This window comes from Dermacentor andersoni, chromosome 9 (genome assembly GCF_023375885.2).
Source record: "Dermacentor andersoni chromosome 9, qqDerAnde1_hic_scaffold, whole genome shotgun sequence".
Taxonomy (NCBI): domain Eukaryota; kingdom Metazoa; phylum Arthropoda; class Arachnida; order Ixodida; family Ixodidae; genus Dermacentor; species Dermacentor andersoni.
The window spans coordinates 101,676,235-101,696,440 of NC_092822.1; the positions used below are offsets into that span (position 1 = coordinate 101,676,235).

A 20,206-nucleotide genomic window follows, 5' to 3' on the forward strand; every position below is an offset into this window, starting at 1 on the left:
GCAAATAATCAGCCAAGCAGAATCGACGACGCCCAATCGCATGACGTCTCAGCCAGCCGACACAGAAAGTTGCTGACGTAGAAGCGTAACTTACTACAATAAAGCTCGACTTCATTTTCGCTTTGGTAGCTTCCCTTCAAGAGAACAAACGCGCGTATCGCGCATGCGCAACCGTTCAACCTGCCCACACTATCAGCTTGCACCATTTCTTCGTTCCCCTGTGCTTAGCACAGCAAACCAGAGCACAGGCCCGCCCGTCAGCCTTTCTGCAAGCAAATTACTACCTTTCTCGCTCTGCTTGTGTGTTACAAGATCCCACCTGTCGATATACGCTCTGTTGCAGGACATTATTTCCCTTTACAGTGCAGCATGGACGCAAGCACAGGGAACACGAACACACCTGTATGCGCGTTGCACTGCAGAAAAAATTGCCTGCCAACTTGTTCGAGTCATCACCTTGCTTACAAGTCATTATTTGGTTGCATCGTCCCGTAACTACGTTTTTTTCACCAACGATGTTCTGACCTTGATCCGGCGACGGCATCTGCCAATAAGGGGCGTCATCCCACGAAACCACCGTGTTACAATTCTAGGCCCCGGTGGACTGAGCCCTATGCTGACGGATACATTGCTAAAACCGGCCTACACTTGCGTACGTAATCCTTATTGCCGCCGAACAAACTTAAGAAATCAAAATAAATAAATAAATAAAGTACGTTCTCTCATTATAGCTCGTTTGCCGTATGATGCGCGTGTACATTCTGTCGGTTCTCCACCCAGCAGCCTTTGTGTGATTTCATCGGCACCTGGCAACTTTTCACCTCGGCCTTCTACGGAATTTTATTTACGACTACTTGGCACTCATGAGAAAGGAAACTGCATTGCGGCCCTGTCGAGCTTTTGTTGATATACCTAGTGGCACCGTCGCTTAATACGTATTCCACCAAGTCTGTGACCGCGGAAGCAAGCGCGCGTTGTTAAGAATGGCCGTACGGGGTGGCAACGTGCCAGCTTTCAGCCCGCTGCACGTGTTCCAAGCCCACCAGACGGGGCGCCCTTCGGAGAACTGCGAAGAGCCGGCAGCCACGTGGCGCGCGATCAACTCAGGAAATTGGTACTTGGCCGAGCCACCCGGGACAAAGCAGAGTTCTACGAAGCCCTCTGACGTCGGCACTGAAAGCTGGGCGGTACCGAGAACTGTCCGGCCTTTTCACCTGTGTATGAGCGCAACACGAACATTACCGTCCACGGGGCCCTCGAACGTGTCAGCCTTTGTGTGTGTAGGCTCGAACGTGGGTGCCTTTGTGCGTGTGAGCCATACTGCGGGGCGGCGGCAAGTTTACAATGATTGGACGAACATTCCCGACCATTCCTGTTCCGTCCACGCCGAACGATGACGTCGAACTATGACGTCAAGCGGAGAGCTTATAAGCAGCGTTTGCGGGCTGCTAGGGTGTGCTCGTGTCGTGCTCGTTGTCGGGAGCTGAGTGCTCTGTCATACTAGAAATGTACTAGTGAGCTGTGTGCTCGTAAGCTGTTTGCTGTATGTTAGTCTTGCGGGCTCCATATGGGAGTCACGCTAGTCTGCCAATATATCCTGCTTAAACTGTTAATATGTAAATAAATCCTGTTCACCGAGTTCCTGTCTACGACCTTCATCTCCTTCAAATGGTGGCAGCGGCGAGATAGTCCAACGACTCCTACATCTGGTCGACAGCGGTAGGATCGTCCGACAAATCTTACAGCGTCAAATTGAAAACGAAGTGTTTGTTGACGAACTCTAGGCGAACGGCGGTATACAACTTAATTTTTATCGTTTTGTTTGTTGACAGATGATATCCGCCAAACGTGGGATCGAGATAAGAATGCCAGTAGGCCCACCAATGTCGTTTTTATTTCACAAAATTGGCGTAATAACAAATCAATATGTAACTAACAAGACGAAACATTTAACTGGCAATGTTTGGGGTTACTAAAAGAAATAATCCGTGTTAAATGACACAGTAACGCCGTGGCCACAGATCAGGCTTTTCTTGGCACAACGGCGCGATATGCGAAAAGATATAGCGAACTGTATAATCTGAGACCACCGAGTAGCCAACTGTCCGCTACCTTGGACGGGAGTGCTGAAGTCGCTTTCGCTCACTCTCTTTGATGGAGCCAAGCGCGGCCTCAGATTCTACGCGGGAGTCGGGAACAGTGCCGAAAAAAGAAACAAAAAGCATGGAAAGAAACAGAAAAGAGAAACGCCATGCGGTGCGGCTGCGTTCGCGGGGCGACGCAGCAGGATATCAATGCATGTATACGACATCGCTCGGGCACATCTGTTTCATCGCATCTCACATCTGCGACGCGGCGTCGTAGTCTAGAGAGAAAAGCCCCGCTTCGTCGTAAGTCACAGCCTGCGCGCGGCAGCAATCCGACAGAAACCCGGCTGCGAGTCGCAAGCCACTTTGAGAGAGACGGCGCTTAGCGGAAAGCAACTCAATAAATTATATTCCTAGGTTTCTTACGTGCCAAAATCGCAACCTGATAGTGAGACACGCGGTGCACATGGGAGACTGCGGATTAAATTTCACCGCCTGGAGTTCTATATGAAGTACACCTAAATTTAAGAACGCGAGCGTTTCTTTATTTTTTTCTTTTTTTTTTTTGCACTCGCCCCCATCAAAATGCGGGTGCCAAAGGGGCGATCGAACTCGCGAGCTTGAGCTCAATAGCGTAACGCCAAAGCCACTCACTACGTTTTTCTTTTCTTTCTCCTTTTATTCCCTTGGGGCCTTTCCCCAACAGAGCGTAGGCAGTCGGTAATTACATTGGCTAACCTAACCTCCCTTTCTTTCCTGCTCTTTTTGTCTCACTCTCTCTGTCACTAAGCTATAGTGCGACGGGTGAAACTAGAAACGGCATGACGTAAATATTGCTGTTGCTTCATTCTAATCCCTTTGAGATCACCCGACCCTCACAAGCTGCCGATATCGTTGAGAACGTGCAGTGTCTCGGGACATTGACCACGACCGTAAGGGAGAAGAATTGTAATAAAAATGTTACATTATTCGCGGGTTCGTTACCCGTAAAACTTGGAAAACTTCGTTTTTGCCGTAAAAAAAGAACAGTGTCGAAAGAATATATCAAATGACAAAGCTATAGTCTTGAGCATGCTTTTTAGTGGGCAGCAAGTTAGAAAGGTTTTCTAAGTTTGACTTCTCACTGCGCCCCCTTTACGCTTCCGTTAATGCCATCGTTTTTAAACACGGCCGAGCTCGAGGCCGCAACGCTAAGTCAGATTCTCGCGCGAACCAGACAACAAAGAAAGGAACACAAACAGAAGTTCCGCTGTGTGTTCCTTCCAGGCCGCATGAATCACGCGATAATTTCTTTTCTTGTTCGCGGTCACGCACCAACTATAACCAGCCCCCGCCACGCGTTCTTTGCCGAGGCCAAGACCCGCAATCCATCTCGACGGCGATGTGCCCGCGGCACCCCGGATGCGGGACAACGTGGACGGGTCGGTGCGCGCGGCGATCGGCAAGACGGCGGAGCAGTGTAGTACGTACGCGATCGGAGCCGACCACGCTCTGATTCCCCGACCACGGCACGCGAACGGTCGCTCGCCGCCCGCGACGCTAGAGTGGGCGCACGCCGCGAGAGATTATCGCCACGACTCGGCACAGCTGGGCCCCGTGCCAGGTACGGGACGCTACTGCGCACGGGCAAGCGACACGCGACGAGCTTTCATTGGACGGTCGCGACGCCGATGGTTATCGCTTTCCGCGAGGCCGAACGCGAGACGAAAAAAAAGGAATGGAGGAAGGAAAAAAAAAGAAACTCGAGGAAGGACGCTACGTGACGAGGTGCGCCGGTCAATGAATTCAACGACGCTCGATCTACGAAACCTTCCGACTGGTTGTTCCGAATGGTTGTATGACAGCACCGAAGTGTTGGGGAGAAATTTCTCTCCCAGGCTATAGTTGCTTCGTGCCCGTAACTCCCTGGCGCGAAAACACACGGGCGGGTGCAAAGGTTGAGGCACTGACAGGGCCGAACGCGCAGACTTCTTGCTCTTCGAGAAGCCAGCCACCAAATAAACTAGTATGGGTTAACAGTACGGATGCTTTGTGTCACGACGAAGACGACGACGATGATTTGGGTGCTGCCGTCTGCTCGTGCTGACCTAAGCCTTAGACGACGCACTATGTCGTAATACCAGACGTGTTCAAATACGATTTCACCAATGTAATCTCTCCCGTAAAAATAGCCCTCGCGTTCTCCAATCGCCGAGACGATCGAGAGCCGGTCGACACATTTACCTCATGTCTAGTCGGGTTTCTTCTACCCTCGTGCCATGACGTAGCCTTCGCAGTTCCCGCAGCGCGCGGCAGGAACAGCGCGAACATCTTCACTGTAGCGTGTCTGTGAGTGACGTCAATGGCGCAAAGCTTTCGAGCTGCAGCAGCGAGATCAGGGAGGCTCGTGCTTCAGTTCCGTCAGTGCGAGCATCAGTCCTTTGAGACGTTATCGAAGCACTTCTACCTTAGCTTCCTACGGTACAGTGCCGCTAGACCTGAAATTCTTCCCGAACACGTGTCGAAGTACGGCTTCGCCCTGGTGAAACAGAAAGAGGGCTGAAGCGTGAGCCTCTCGGCGCGTGCCTGTCACAGTCCAAAAATCACCCCCTTTCAGCCGTCGCGAAAGGCTTGGAAAAGCTTTTCGCACTAGCACGGAAGTAGGCGAGCGAACCGGCGTCATACGACGCGGCGTACATCCACAAAGAGAACACCTCAAAGACCCGCAGTGCCTACTCAATTAACACCACGCATCTTCGAAAATGGTTTCCGGGTTCGGAGTATCGGGGGACATAGTTGTCACACACCGGCGAAACCTGCGCGCACTGCCCAGACTGCGCCTGTCTCGGTTTCTTACGAAATGGATGCGTGAATGGATTTCATAAGTGCCCTTCAGAGGCCGGGCCGCTCAATAGGCACCACTGGAAATTTTTGGTTATACGATGGAACGTGTAGATAGCGGTCTAAGGAGCGTTTCACCGAAACACGCTTTCCAATCGGCTCACTGTTGGAAGAGCTAGAATGAATAAACGGTCCTGTTGCCACGCCACCAGGAGGCGAGCATCTCCGCCAACGGAGATACTCTCTGCCTCTGCGTCTATAGCGCCCCCAAGCGGCCTTCCACGCTTGCCTTCTCCCACATTGCCGGTGGGGAGCAGCTTTCTTGCCCCCCCCCCCCCCCCTTTTTCGCTTCCCATTCCCCAGCGCAGCACGGTTGAGCTGTCCTCCTTCGGAGACAGCTGCACATTACCGCCCAACTTTTCTTTCTCCCAAAGCAGAATCTCCACCGCCCCGTATCGCCTCCTTTCTTGTGGCGTTGCACCATCCGCAGTGGCTGGTTAGTCACGGTGAGTGACGTAACGCGCACTGCGAAGAGGCATTTGTGCTTGTGACCGTGTCGCTCCTTCCCTGGAGAGGGAAGGAGCTCGGTGTTAGATTTAAAATGTCAGATGTCCTCAAGGGGGGGAGTCATAGCTAGGCGGGAATTGGTCCTCCTCCGCTGTTCATCCTCCGGCAGACATCCAAGCCCTCGAAAAACAGGCACTACCCTGTTCTGTCACGCAAATTATATTTCCAGATTTCTCGTTTGGCGTTACAGCACAACTACAAGGACTTTCCTTATTTCCGTCCTCTGCATCTGACTTAGCGTTTCCGTATCTCTCACTTTTTTTTTTTTACTTTCTTTATGACTCCAGGTCGCCAGCATCGACTTCCAACGCCACCCTGCACACGGTCACAACCTTTGTCGGACCCACACAGCGCAGCCCATGGTGGCGGCTTCGGTGTCGCCCGCACAAAGTGAAGCGAGGCGCCGAAACGCGAAAGCGACGTCCGGGATTACCCGTACACACTCGTCGAGAGGCGAGGGCCGAGAACGCGCCGGAATTCCGGACTGTATTGCTCCGGTTTATATAGCCTCCGCCCATCTGAAATGCCACCGGCACGACATCGAGAGTCGACTCTCCCGATCAGCGGCGGCAGCAGTCCGGGTGGGTATACACACACACGCACACACACCCGCGAGGACAGACGATGACATAGAGACGCAGCTGCGTCGCGTCGCGATCACCTCGCGCGCCACGGAGACTTTATATCGAGCCGCGCAAACCCGAAGCCCTGCTGTGCTGCCGCGCATCGGCGCGCAGATCCGATGGTCACGAAATGCGGTTTTCGTTTCTCGATCGCGTTCTCCCTCTCTCTCTCTCCTTTACTTTAAGAGCAGCATCGCGTTCAAAGCCGGTTTGATTCCAACTTCATGGGCGGGCAGGCGGCGTGCTGGTTTCTTTTTTCTTAGTTTTTCTTTTTATATAACATCGACGCTAACCGAGGCGGGAAAAAGTGCAGCAATGGCGGCGTTCGTCCGCCGATGAAATAGTGTCCGCGGAGAAGAGAAGTGGCGAGGCGAGGAAAACAAAAACAAAAAAGAAATAGGCAGGGAGGAAAAGAACAGAAGACGAAACAAAGCGAGAACCAACGAGAGCGGCACGACCTCGTAAACGCGAACGGAAGCGCAACGTGGAACCGCGCCGAGCAAAGTACGCTTTTTACACGGCGCCGCTGCGTCGTCCCGCGTGCAAAAAGGGAGGGAGGATCGTCTCGGCCGAGCAGCGCGAAGGCCTCTGAACTGAACGCCGGGGTTTTGCCTCCCAAAACCACGACCTGGCACCATTACGAGGCACGCCGTATAGTCGCGGACTCCGGATTAATTTTGATCACCGGGGGATCTTTAACGTGCCCCCCATGCACGAGACACGGGCGGGTTTTCAACTTTTGCGTTTCGCACCCTCCCCCCCCCCCCCCCCCCCCCCGTTACCGAAATGCGTGAAGGCCTTTCTCAGAAAGCCAGCGACATCTGGCAAGGGCGAAGCACTGCTTACACTTCCACGATGTGCGAGGTGCTATTAGATACGTTTAGCAGCGTAACGCAGACGTATACAAAGTACCGTGTAGGCGGTGTAGGAATATACGAATGCCGTTAGCAGCTCTGTGGTGACAGATAAGTAACATCGTGTTTAAGCAAAGTGCGAACAATATTTTATAACAATTAATCGTCGATTCAGTTCCGCCCGTGTGACCGCATAGAAGTGCCGACGTGGCTGAAACAATATGCAGGATAGTTTTCAAAGGTAAACATTCGGACGAGATCTGCCTGGTCGGGACAACTAGCCGGATTAAATAAGTCAAACTCCGAACAACTCAAAACACGTACTGGTATTTCGGGAGCCCTTAGTAAGCACCGCTGCTCCTCCCGCGATATCACCCCTGAAGAAGGTACCGAACTAGCTCCGGAACGTCGGGTTGTTAAATAATGTAAGGGTCTCTCAGAACTTTCTCGAAGTTTCATCGATTTTTGCACATCTTACAATCGTACGAAACAAAAAACCGCTTCTACCGCGTTATGGCTGACCACAGCGTCACAATTAAGGTGTCGCCACCAGGGCAATAGCTTCGGGATGCATCTTCCAAATTCCGAATTCAATTCTGCGGTTTTCTCCGCCAGAACCACAATCTCAGTATGAAGTGTGCCGTAGTGGGGAACTCCGGATTAATTTTTACCAGCCGAAATACACTTAAGTGCACCTCAGCCTAAATGCACGAGCACTTTTTGCATTTCGCCCCCGTCTAAATGCGACCGCCGCGGTCGGGATCGAACCCTCGACCTGAAGCTTAGCAGCGCCACGCAACAACCGCTAAGCTACCGCGGCTGGTTATACCTTCCTGCATTTCGCGCCGTGCGTCTTCGCTATATTGACTCCGCTACGCGAAAACTATGACATACCGTGGCACAACCGCGGATATCAGAGCGAGAGAAGGAAAGGAGCCGGGGTCGTGATTTCGTCGGCGCCACCTATACCCGAGACGTGAACGAGCGGCATCCGTATCTATCGGCGTTCGGTCGATTAGCCAGCCATCAGTCGCGAAGCAGAGGCCGACCGCAATCTCTTCAGTGGCCGATTTCTGCCGGAAGCGCTTCCCGCAACACTTCGTGGAGCTCACGCGGGATTATTATTATTTATTATTTATTTATTTTCTTTTTGTCACGAGTACCCAAAATGCACTTAGCTACGAAAATTTGCTATTTCAGCGTGACCAAATACTGCTGATGGTTGTCACAAGTGCGTTTCCGCCTTGTCGGTAACCACATGCTTTCTGTAGTACTCAGCGCAGAAATTTGGTATAGAACGGACGGAAGCTGAGACACACGGGCGCGTTGCTTCCAACAATGGGTCATTTGAAGCTGGATCAGGCCGTTTGTATATACAAGGCAAATACCAAGCATGCGCGAACTAAACCCCGTAGTATAGGACGTTCCCGCAGACGACAGGCTACCTGCTCCAGAAAGTAGATAGCAGCGCTGCAAGTAGACAAGTGGCAACTACGCTTCATTGACACCGCACGGCTAGTCAGAATAGACCTTTATTGATAGCATTTCTAGATATTAAAGGAGTTTATGACACCGTAAGCAGGTAATCGTTAAGGGTCATTTTCAAACACGATGCCACAGAGGACGATTTCGTGCAGCTGCTGAGGGAGATATATAGAGACAACCGAGTAAAAATTGCATGGGAAGGCCGAAATAGTAATGAAGTGGTGTTAAATTCACCAAATAATGAAGCAAGGATGCCCTCTTTCTCCACTGTTGTTCACGCTTTATGTTAAGGGTATAGAAAGACAACTGGAAGACACTCAATTAGGATTTGATTTATCACACACGCGTAATGGACAAATGGTGCAAAAGGAGGTCGCCGCAGTGATCGATGCAGACGACATATTGGTAATAGACTAGAACGCAAGAGATTTACAGACACTGGTCCATACGTGTGGCAACGCAACGAGAAATCTAGGCCTTAAATTTAGCACCGAAAAAGTAACTACGTGCTCTCGATTCAAGAGCAAGTCATATCCACAGTGAAGCAATGTAGATACCTCGGCGTATACATAAACGAAGCAAAGACTTATACTCAAGCACCCACCAAGATAACCTGTAAATAAACGGGCAGCGCAAGGCAGCAATCATGAAACATAGAGCACTTTAGGGTCACAATAAATATGAAGTGGTCCGTGGAATCTGGAAAGCAGCCACGGTGTCACCGCTAACGTTCGCAAAAGCCATTCTGTGCCTAAATTCGTATATCTTGTCAGGTTGGAAGTTAACCAAGGATCCGTAGGCCGGTTGGCTTTGGGGGCCCACGGTGAAAGGAGTAATGAGGCAGTGGAGGGCGACATGGGTTGGGCCTGTTCTGAAGTCAGAGACGCACAAAGCGAAATTAGTTTTGAAGAGAGAGTCAGGAACACGGATGAAAAAAATTATGGCCTGCTATAAGGTGCACAAGTACCTTTGCTTGAAAAGCGTGCGACGGAGGAAGTAGTCAAGAAAGTTCGCAACACCAAGTACAGGGTAATTGAAACTGTAAATAGTCAACCAGGAGTCACCAGAAAGAAAGTGAGAGAGACAGTTAATTGGATGCAAAGAATGGAAACAAACAGGACTATGGAGGTTTACAAGAATGAGAAGAAATAAATTAGAAGGGAAAATCTGTACGATAACACAAAGGGCTGTGCCTTGCTATTTGAGGCTCGAGCCGGTTGCCTAAGGACAAAAACCTACCGGAGCAAATATTCACAAATATACGAGGCATCTGTACGCTGCAGAAAAAAAAATCGGAGACAACTGAGTACATATCCTAATAGAATGCGAAGAGAGATTGACTCAGTGAAAACTGTAGGTAACGTCCACCTTCCAAAAAGAGCCTGGGTATAATGTGGACGGAGGCACCAACCGATCAGCAGTTAAGATAAGCAAGAGAGGTTTAGAGTATCGGTGGAAATAAAGCAGGGAAGAGATTGATACGACCGGATCTCCTACAGCCATGGCTAGCGGTACAAGGTAGATTTTGAAGGGAAAAAAAAATAGATTAAGGAGATGCTCACAACAATGCTAGGTAAAAAAAAGTATAGCATACTTGATGAAATCAGGCATGCTACGTGACTATTTGTCACCACCTTGTCTCAAAGGGGATGTCATCAAATCATCATCATCATTATGGGGTTGGAGGAAGAGCTTCGAGTCGAGATCCGTTTCAGAATATGTGGGTAAGATCGAGCCAGCAGTTCTTTGCTCGATAAGACTATATTGTCGCGAATTCGTTTATTAATCTGGTTATTTGCATTTTATGTCCGTAAACAACAAAGCAATTATGAGACAGGTAACTCACGGACTCTTCATTACGCACTTGTATACGAGCGCAACTTTGTCTTGTTCCTAGTATGTAGCGTGTTTCTACTGTATGAAAGCTTAGATTGTTTTTTTTTTTTCTACTTCTATTCTCTCCTTCATAGCTTGTTTGCTTTGAGTTACTATTTCGTCATACCGGGCCCTTCAGCAGGCAAACTGCCACCGCAGCCGGGATAGAAACGTCGAGCCCTGCAGCGACACCAACCGCAGACAAGGTATACGGAATGGCGCTGGCTCAGTTCACAAGTATGACACCGAGACCTCTTTGTCCTGGAAAGACCCTCCCTCCCCCCAAAAGAAAGAAAGGAGAGAGAGAGACAATGTAAGACAGAAAAAACGAAACCCTGACACATATCGTCCAGGTACGAGATGGAGAGTACGCCGTACGTATCGGATTATGATGGGCCGACGTAATCTCGGGGATGCGCCGTCACCCGTGGGCCACTTCCCGCCTGACGACGGCGTGGCCGCATTCGGTTGCCCGAGGCGTTAACGCGAATCGTACGAACGCTCCCCCCCCTCCTCAATTCGCGTCACGCGTGCGGCCCCGAAAAGGCCGAGGTGGATGATGCACGACGGCCAATAAAACACCAGCTTTTGCCGCACGGGAGAGAACTCCGTCTCGGCCGTGCGGCCTCGTGCACGACGTGGCGCTGGTCGTCGCACCGAATGTCGCAGGGCCGACCGCACCGCGACACCGTTCCGCTCCGTTCGGTCGGGAAGCACCACCGGGCCCGGACGATTGCGCGGCTGTGCCCACTAATACGATCACGTCGATCAGGTGTAACGCGATAAGATCGAGCGACCATCCTGGCCCAAATAGGTGGTTCCTGGCGTCCCACGAGTGGTGTAGCCAGATATTATTATTATTATAATTATAATAATTATTATTATTATTGTAATGAAGAAAGGAGGAGAATGGCATACCGATCATCATCAAGAACAGAGGGCACGAGACCGGCGTTCGAACACCACCATCTTGCTCTCCGCGCTCACTGTTCCGAGCTACCGCCCGTTTGTTGGACTCGCTCAATAAACTTCCTTACATTATTATTGAATAAAGGGAAAATCAGACATCCACCTGTTCGTAGCAATTGCTACAAAGGAAACCCATACGGGTTCCTCGAAAGAAATTTATTATTATTATTACAATTATTATTATTATTATTGATGAGGGAAGGGGACGCACGTGCCCGCACGGATGTACACCTCCTAGAAAACAAAATCCGCTTTAAAGACATCACCGTTGCGTCCAGGATAAAACTGTCGAGCTTGACAACACTGAAGCCCTCGGGCTCGAAGGCGGCTAACTTTCACGCGTAATCCAGCGCACCGCGCACCCTTTTCTGCTGCGGTATTCCGAGAGACAGCGGAAGAAGCAGCGCGTTCGAGTGACATCACTCGGCGCACAATTCTTCAAATCGAAAACTGCAAGCAGGATGACGCAGAGAACGCTGCCCTGTCGTTACGTTTTCTGCGCGTGCAAAGAACACCTGGTCTCGATCGGGGGATGCGAATTTGCGTGTGTTCGAAATGTACGGTATTAAAGGCGGAACACCTGCTGTGTGTCCCGGCCGAATGGCGGCGCCCCTTAAGCAGGCGCCCTCGCACACGCAGTGTTCCATTTTTGTTTCTTCTACACTAAATTTTGCCCCCTTCTCTCTCTCTCTGTCTCTCTTTTTTTTTTTTTGTACGCTGCATTACTAGCAAGAGCAGAAAAGGTGGGCGTGGGGGCCCCGAAGTTAGCGCTGCGGGTTTATCACCGCACTTTTATCTATTTGCTTACTGGTGTGCGCGTGATACACAACTGCCCCGTGTTGGTTGTTCCTTGTTTACTTTGTGTTCTTTGATAGCCGAGGGTTAAAAAGGGAGGGAGGCAGAGATGAGACAATGTGCGACTGGACAGCATTTCCATTAACACGGCCAAAATTATAAAGCGCTTGGAGCTCTCTTCAATGAACCCGCTATCAACGTATAATCTCCGCGTATTGACGAGAGTTAACACGAAGCAGCTGTAGCGCTATCGTGCAAACGTTTCTCGGGCCTTTATGTGAAACCTCGTCCGTATCGCATCCTCCCCAGCTGCTGTTTCAATTCTATGCACTGCAAGTTTATTCTTCCGGGAAACACCTTGGAAAAGGGCATGGGATAAAAAGCTGAATCATCAGCTTGAGTTGGCCCATATAAGCCCCTGCACGGCAGTTGCGTGCAGTCAAGTCATGAACGTAAGCATTAGGAGACGCGGAATGCCTAACAATCAAAAAGTAAATCGCTAATTAATCAGTGATAATAATTAAGCAGTAAGTTGTTCTTATAGTGTTCACACGGAGATGAACAGAATCTAAAAATACGGTTATAGAATAAAAACAATGCAAGCACTACAGCAGTTCTGAAAAGCCATTGTCGTATCTGAAACTGTTATAGCCACGCTAAGAAACGCTACACCACAAATATTTTTGAGAATAAAGGCACAATTTTCTTTAACCTGACATTTATGCGATAATAAAAAGTATAAGGTTTTTTAACGAAACAGCTTCTAACCGAAAACCCCATTTTACGACAATTCAAGAAAAATCTAATGTATGCTAAAAGGCTCAATACTTGCAACTGCGTAGCCGCCTGTCCGAAAACCGTCAACCCGTCCACCAGCCGTCCCTGTCACTGGGCCGCCTGTCCGTCCGCGCTTTTCATGTGCCCATCGGAATAATGAACCAGCTCGAATATAGACTAAATCTGTGATGGCGCTTTCCCTCGCGCTTCGTCTAGATTTCGTCCGAGCAATAAAAAAAAGTTATCCCCGCTCTTTGCAGGGCGAGTGGAAGGGGGTCGCTGAAGGGATTAGGGGCGGACATTGATTCTCGCATCGTGGAAGACCGACACAACAGAGACGGTCATTCAAGAACCACGGCAGTCGGCCTCCTCGTCGCACTGATCGAGAGACGCCGTCGCATATAACACACTGACTGCCGCTGATCTAACTCGGAGGCGGAAAAAAACAAGCGCAAAATGCGAGCCCAGTCAACCGCAGCCTATACCTGCGGAGTTCGCTCGAGCAGCACACGTGCAGCGTCGTTCGCTCGACCCACAACGTGGCTTCGACTGCCGCACTTGGCAGATCGCTTGCGCTGATCTTCTCGCATACATGTGATGAAATAGAGCGACCGATCAGCGACAGCGCAAGGTATGCGGCGTCACTAAGTGCGCCAAATTTGTGCGCGTATGTACAGCAGGACTTATCTGCGTAGCAAACAAACGCACACAGACAATCAAATTATCCAATTTCAACGTCTCGAAACTGACTCCACAACGGCTTACGAGGGACGCCGAAGTCGAAGGCTGCCTATTAATTTTGGCCACGTTTTTCTTTTTTTTTTTGTGACACGCACGTAAGACAACACCCCCCCCCCCCCCCTTTTTTTTTAACCTTTTGTTCTTTCATTCATACCAACGCAGCAGCTGCGGCCGGGTATCGATCCCGCGACCTCTCGCCGAGCAGCATATAAGCCTGCTCAGCCACCGCAGCGCGGATGCCAGCACGAACAGCGCACACAAATATCTGAAGATTTCGCGCTCGTAATTCGCGCTACTCGAAGCGCTCTGCTCGATGGGCGCTGTCACTCTGACCCCGCTTCGTTCGAGTGAAAAAGTTCTTTCACGAGTTTTATGTAAATAACCGCTCGAGTAACAACACATCTCCAGTCCCCCCCTCCTTTCTCCGGTTGGCGCAAGACCCGTGCCGAACGAACTCAAACGGAGCTTTTATTTATTTTTTGCTCTCTCGCGAACCAAAACGCTTCCTCGACTCCGGGCAGTTTGAATAGACGACCGGCTAGGGAGGCCCTTTGTTATTCAGATCAGAGGAGCGATGAAGGACCCGCTGGAGGCGACGGATGTGCGTAGAACATCGCAGTCGGGATTTCTCCAGCGCGCGGGGTGGAAAACGGCGCGCTCGGCCGAACTCGGGAGGCGAGGCGGGGAAACGAATTGTCGCGAAAATTTAATCGGCGCATTTTGTTTTCGCTTGCGCCATCGGCTCGCATTACGGCAGTGTCTCTATAAGCGGTCGGATGTGTGCAAAAATAATGCGCACAACCACCGTGCCACCGCGACCTTTTTTTTTTTTTTTTTTTTTTTACAGTGTACTCCGGAATGACTCGCAGACGATGTGCAAAATCTTGCACGTCAGATCTACCGCGGCGCATGGCTTCAATCGAACGCTTTCGTCCACGCTCCGCACGTTCATCTGAAGTAATGAGGTGTGGCGAGCTATAAATAACACATCAGCCTGTCACCCCACCCATTAAAGTGCACGGTGGGAGGGGGGCAAGCGAATGTCAAGGCTCCAGAAATGTATTTAGAACGGGATAGGCCGTACATAGGGCAGGATACTAGATTAGGATATGGTAACGCGTAAGTCACTCGTGCAGGCTAGCTCTGTTAGTCGGCACTCCGATTCAAAAGGAAAGCCATTTACCACCACGGCTGGTGAGTTAAGGTCGTATAGTAGTTACCCTGTCAGAGGGATGATGCGAGGTGTTTAGGTTTTAAGGATATTAGGCGAAAGGACAATTGAATCTCTCCTGAGGACTGGCAAGCGATGGCAGCAAGATTGGCACGGTGAAACTCGCCGCTGTACAAGCCTAGTGGCTATGACGTTGAGTTGCTAAGCTCCAGGTCGCGGGTGCGATACCGGAAGCAGCAACCGCATTTTTGTCGGTGGCCAAATGCAAAAAAAAAAAGAAGAAAGAGAGAGAGAAAAAAGAAACAAAACAGCTAACATCCGTACACTTACATTCAGGTGCACGTTAAGCAGCCCCAGGTTTTGCAAAATAAATCAGGAGTCCCGCGTTATACGGCACGCCTGATATGATCAGACGGCCGGTTTGGCCCGTGAAGCCCAACAAGTCATTCCATTCGGCGAGAAAGGCCCACGACGGCCGATCTGAAGCAGCGAACGGGCACGACGCCGTACGGTGCGCGCACGCTGTCACAACGCAATGAGACGGGCATCCCTTTTTTTTTTTTTTCACGCTGACGTTGGCAAGCGAGAGAACGCGAGAGCATCTCCAACGGCATATCGCAAATGGAATGCATTATGCAGCGAGTTTCACGGCTAGCAGGTAAGCAGAACGCGGATCCCCAGCGCGAGTCCTTGCTCAGCGCGCGGTCGTATGTACAGGTTTCGAATTGCACCACGCGCGCTCGACTTTGCGAAGGCTCCGAACAGGCCACTGAAAGCGGCTGGCGGAGAATCGCACTGTCGACTGCGAAGTGCGTGGCGCGCGCACTAGGCCGGTAATTAGATGGCTCGGTCGTGACGGCTAAAGGAATGCAGCATATCGTCTTCGTGTATAGAAGCAGGTAGAGACACACAGCAAGGATTGAGGAAATCGAGGTGATGAGATGGCGCTTCAGTGAACGAAAAGTGTAGGCCTCATGCGGCTACTACAGGCTCGATAAAATGCGACGTTTTATCAGACGTCTAAGCACGTATACCTTGCGGGTTCAAGTGGTGCAGGCCACTCTGACAGACCGCGAGGCCGAATAAGTCACTTATACTGAGGTTCGGGCCTTAATCACGATACGTGAGCTTTGTTCGCGCTTTACTACAAGCTCAATTCCAATAAGATGGTAAAAAAAAGGGGGGGGGGAGGGAATATTTCTACATCTCTGGCTTTTTGTTTTTCCCCAGCAAGTGCAAATGCGATCGGCGTAATGCTGCGCGCAGCAAGCTCTTTTTCGCTAATCCCATGGCTCCAGCTCGCAACCATCGTTCGCTATTTGTCGTTGCTGCGAAATGATACTAAATAAAACGAAGCGAACATCCCGAATTTTCGGTGCAGACTGTGTGTATCGCCGATGTACAACAGAAGTGGCGTTCCCGCGAGCGAGTCTGACACAACGAGGTCGGAACAGTGACCCAAGTTCCAAGCAAACGTCTCTTTATCGACACGCCGCGAGTCCGGTTTGAATTGAGAGCTTCGTGACGTCATCAATTCGCTTGTCCGCGGCGCAGCGCTCGTGTCCGCGACATTAACCCGGCGCTTCGAACTGCGAGCCGACGAAAGCAGCCGCCGCTGCCGAGTTCAAAGGGCAGCGCATTCACGCGAGATCACAAAGCCAACGACTGCATCGGCACGGAGGCGAGAGCCCCCCTGAGTGCAAGCAGCTGCGTCGCCGATGACAGCCCGGCGTTTCCCGAGTCCGCCGGACACCTCCCATTCCTCGCGAGCTCGCGGCTAACGCTGATACGAATGGCCGTGCCAGTAGTGGTATGATTTCTGAAGTGAAGGCGCTAAAAAGACGGAGGACGAAGAAGAAACACACACACACAGGGCGCCCTGTGTGTGTGTGTTTCTTCTTCGTCCTCCGTCTTTTTAGCGCCTTCACTTCAGAAATCATGCTTAACCAACACGCCCAACTATCCATCAAAACAGTAGTGGTACGTACGCGCGCGCTTCGGACCGAGCCACGGCGGCCGGCAAACAGGTTTCCTGCTGCAGCGTCCGAAGGCTCCGCGGAGGAAAACGAAAAAGAAAAGGCCCTCCCCGACAAGTTCGCAGTCGGCAGCACGCGCTGGCCAGCTTCGGCACTCGACCACAAACCGCGGTGCCCGCTTTCCTTACGAACAAGGTTGACCCGACGACACCACCCGCGTGCTTCACACATCGGTCCCGCGAAAATCAGCTAGCGGGCCACGACGTTTTGTCGAGGTCGGGAAATCGGGGCGCGAAACGATGGCTACCCCGCCCGACGCCTACATTTCGAGTACCGCCAAAACGTAAACAAAATTCTGCAGTGGGTTGCGCCAGCGACGGGAGCGGCTTTTCCGCCTTGGCACGCGCTGTGCCAGAGCGGACGTGGCTGCCTGCGAAAAGACGCGTCGTCTGCTTCGCGCCGAGACGTGTCTCGGACCGTACGCGAAACGCAGCCGAAATAGGCGGTCCAACAATAAACACTCACCGACAAGACAGCCGAGGACGATCGCCGCCGTCGCTGCCAAAGCCGGAAGCCCGAAGAAGTTGCCGTCGCGTGCCATGCCAGCAATCCTCGATCGGGCAACCAAACGAACAACACAGGAAGAAAATAAAATAAAGAACACCTCCGCTGGGGCGTCGCAGGTGGGGACGGCGATGTCGCGGAGCGAATCCAAAATCCCACGTCAAGCGAAGCAAGAATCCGCACGTTCCTCGCTGGATCGGTTGTAGTGGTAGCACGTCACGCCGTCGTTGCGGTAAGCCTGTCGCACACTCGACACAAACGCGCACCGCACACCGTCGGAACGACGACCGACTGAGAATTCACCGAACACGGGGTTATTAACGTTGGAATCGTCGGGGTAGCGTCAACCTGGGCAACCACGTCACCTTCCGCAGCCACGGCACGCGCGAGAACACAGCCCGACCTTGCTTCTACCGCGTTTGAACGACGTCACTTTTCTTGTTCGTCACCGATGGGAAACGACGACCGCGCACGCCAACGCCACAAGAAACGCACCACGCTCAGATGGCACGGCAGCAGCAGCGCGAGGGGGGAAATCTCCAGCAGACAACCGCCACCACTGCGACCACTGCACGACGCGTAGTCAGAAGGCGCGCGCGGCGTCCCCCGTCTCAAACGCGAGCGTTGGAATGACGCCAGCGCGGCACGAGGTCACGTGACCACCACGGGCGCCTCCCATTCGCGGAGCTAGGGAGAGAGAGACTATGAAAGAGGCGGCGAAGGAAAAGACGTCCCTCCCAAGTTTGCTTGCCTGGAGCGGAGGTACGCCGATAGGATGTGCGCGTCCTTCTTTCCCATTGCACCGCTGCAAGGAAATAAAGTAAAAGGGAACTGGGTTTCAGCTTTATTTAACCCTCTCTTTAGGCCTTCGCTGTCTTGATGCCCACGTGATACCTACCAAGTAAATGATTGTGCCTAGTAATGCGTGCATTAAGCCGTCCGTGCAATGACGAAGCGCAAGAGAAAGCGGAAATTGTTCAGCGTAGTGCCGTAGTGCTACCGTCTAAAGTTACCAGCGGGGTGATTTTCCGTACCGCAATTACACATAGCTCGAACTCCGCTGTCAATCTTCGCGACGAACCTTGGCGATGAAATTAACGGTACGTGGAAACTCAAGACTTGCATTGTTGGCGCGTAGTCAGTGAGGTAGTGACGATTGGAAGCAGTTTAGTGCTAAGAAGTGTCGCGTTCTAGCTTAACGCGATTGCGTCCCACCTGCGCGCACGCTAGCTTTCCCGCGCAGCAAATGTCAGGTGAACGAGCAGCGCTGGAGCTACCTAGCTTGCGCTAGCGTCTGGCAGGCGTCCTCGGCGGAGTCGGTAATCGCGCAAGACTACAGAGTGTGAGCTTGCCCGTAAAAGCGTATGCGAGTTGTCTGTGAACGCAATAGCGTTTGTGCCGGGCTGCTAGAGACGTGTACGGCCGCAACAACACTGGTGGCGACATCTGGTGACGCCGAGTTTAACCAGGAGTCAAACAGCGCTAATGCTGCATCGCTGTGTACTGCGGTCTCCGATCTGTATTGTACTTAACTGCAGGTGTAAAGCGCATCTAGGGACGTAATCCTTACCGTACAGTCCTCTTATATTTTTATTCGACGAGAACAATCGCGCGAAACAAATATTTTTTTTAAACACATTGTAGTTTGACAAAGTGTAGCAATATGTCGCTGCCAGCTTTGCCACTGTGAACTAACTGAAACATATGCCACTGCTGTCTGCAGCTCCGGTGATCAGAAATGGTAACAAGTTCAAGCCGTGGGGCCTAACTCCCCAACTCTGCTCAGTAGCGACGAAGTAGCTTCGGGTTAATTTTGACCGTCTATATTGCTTCCCTAGGTACACGAGCGTTCTTTTGCATTTAGCCCTTCCTCGTCATTGCACGGTCGTCACTGCGTCGATCAGCGTCATGCTTCCAGGCACATCTGCGACCTTGGCAAACAAGTGCCGTAGCATAGATACCAGAGTATGTCGCATACAGCCGAAGGAGCGTAATTCTCACAATGACCACTACAGATGTGATATGATGTGATAGGATGAGATGTGAGAGATGTGATAGGCAGGAATGCGGTTTGTCGCTACGTTGCACGAATGCTGATCACACTGCCATCGGCATTCGTCGTTAGGTGAGTTCTGTCGTAATTATTTTCGATATAACTGTGCCCGTCTAGCCAGGATATACAGCTTTAACGAAGCGATGAAAACGCGCGGGCTACTTCGTTAAATCGGGAAGTTTGTAAAATGGAGAAAGCAATTTTCCGGTCCTTCGAAATCTAAAATTTTAACGCATACACGCATAAGCTACCCCAGCATCATATTTGCTGCTAATTAAGTTATCTGTCGCATAAACCATGAAATAAGGAAAGCAATCACTGCCGTCCCTACAGAAGCGGTGTTCAGCCCGCTGTTCCGTGCAAAATAAAGCTAAGGCCGTGACTAGGGCGCCTAGATCTTTTAACGCGTTGGCTATAGAGCGCACGATCGAAGAAAAACCCGTCGGTGTCAAAATGAGAAAGAAATCACCGCTTCTTTTGCTCATTTATTTCAGCAAAAACTTCGGTAAATCGAGTTCGGCCAAGTTAGTTTCGTTAATTCGGGCGCATGACAAAATTGAATCCAAGGGTACCTGCCGGGGAATAGAAATTTCTTCGTTAGATCGGCAACTTCGTAAAATCGGATTTCGTTAGATCGAGTTTTAAATGTAAAGCTCTCGCTGGACCAGATACGCAGGCGTGAGCAGATGGGTGTGCTCCCCCTGCCCTATAGGGCAGTAAAAGCTGTACGCCAACTGTGACATTAAGTTCAGATCCTCCGCCGTGGGACATCATTGAAGCGCAGGGCCGGAAGTTGAACCTGCGGCACAGTGAAATGGACTCCTGAATTTGACCTCACATAACTTGACA

The 20,206-nt window shown here is 51.2% G+C and overlaps 1 protein-coding gene across 2 annotated transcripts in view; it reads right to left on the minus strand.

Moving 5' to 3' along the window:
- Positions 1 to 18,162, minus strand: part of LOC126528453 (uncharacterized) — a 330,965-nt gene extending 312,803 nt beyond the window's left edge. For both annotated transcript variants that reach the window (XM_050176335.3, XM_050176334.3), the window contains exon 1: positions 17,266 to 18,162. In XM_050176335.3, the coding sequence (XP_050032292.2) occupies positions 17,266 to 17,341 (76 nt within the window). In that variant the 5' untranslated portion in view covers positions 17,342 to 18,162. The remainder of the gene's footprint in view (positions 1 to 17,265) is intronic.
- Between the last annotated feature and the right edge of the window lie 2,044 nt (positions 18,163 to 20,206).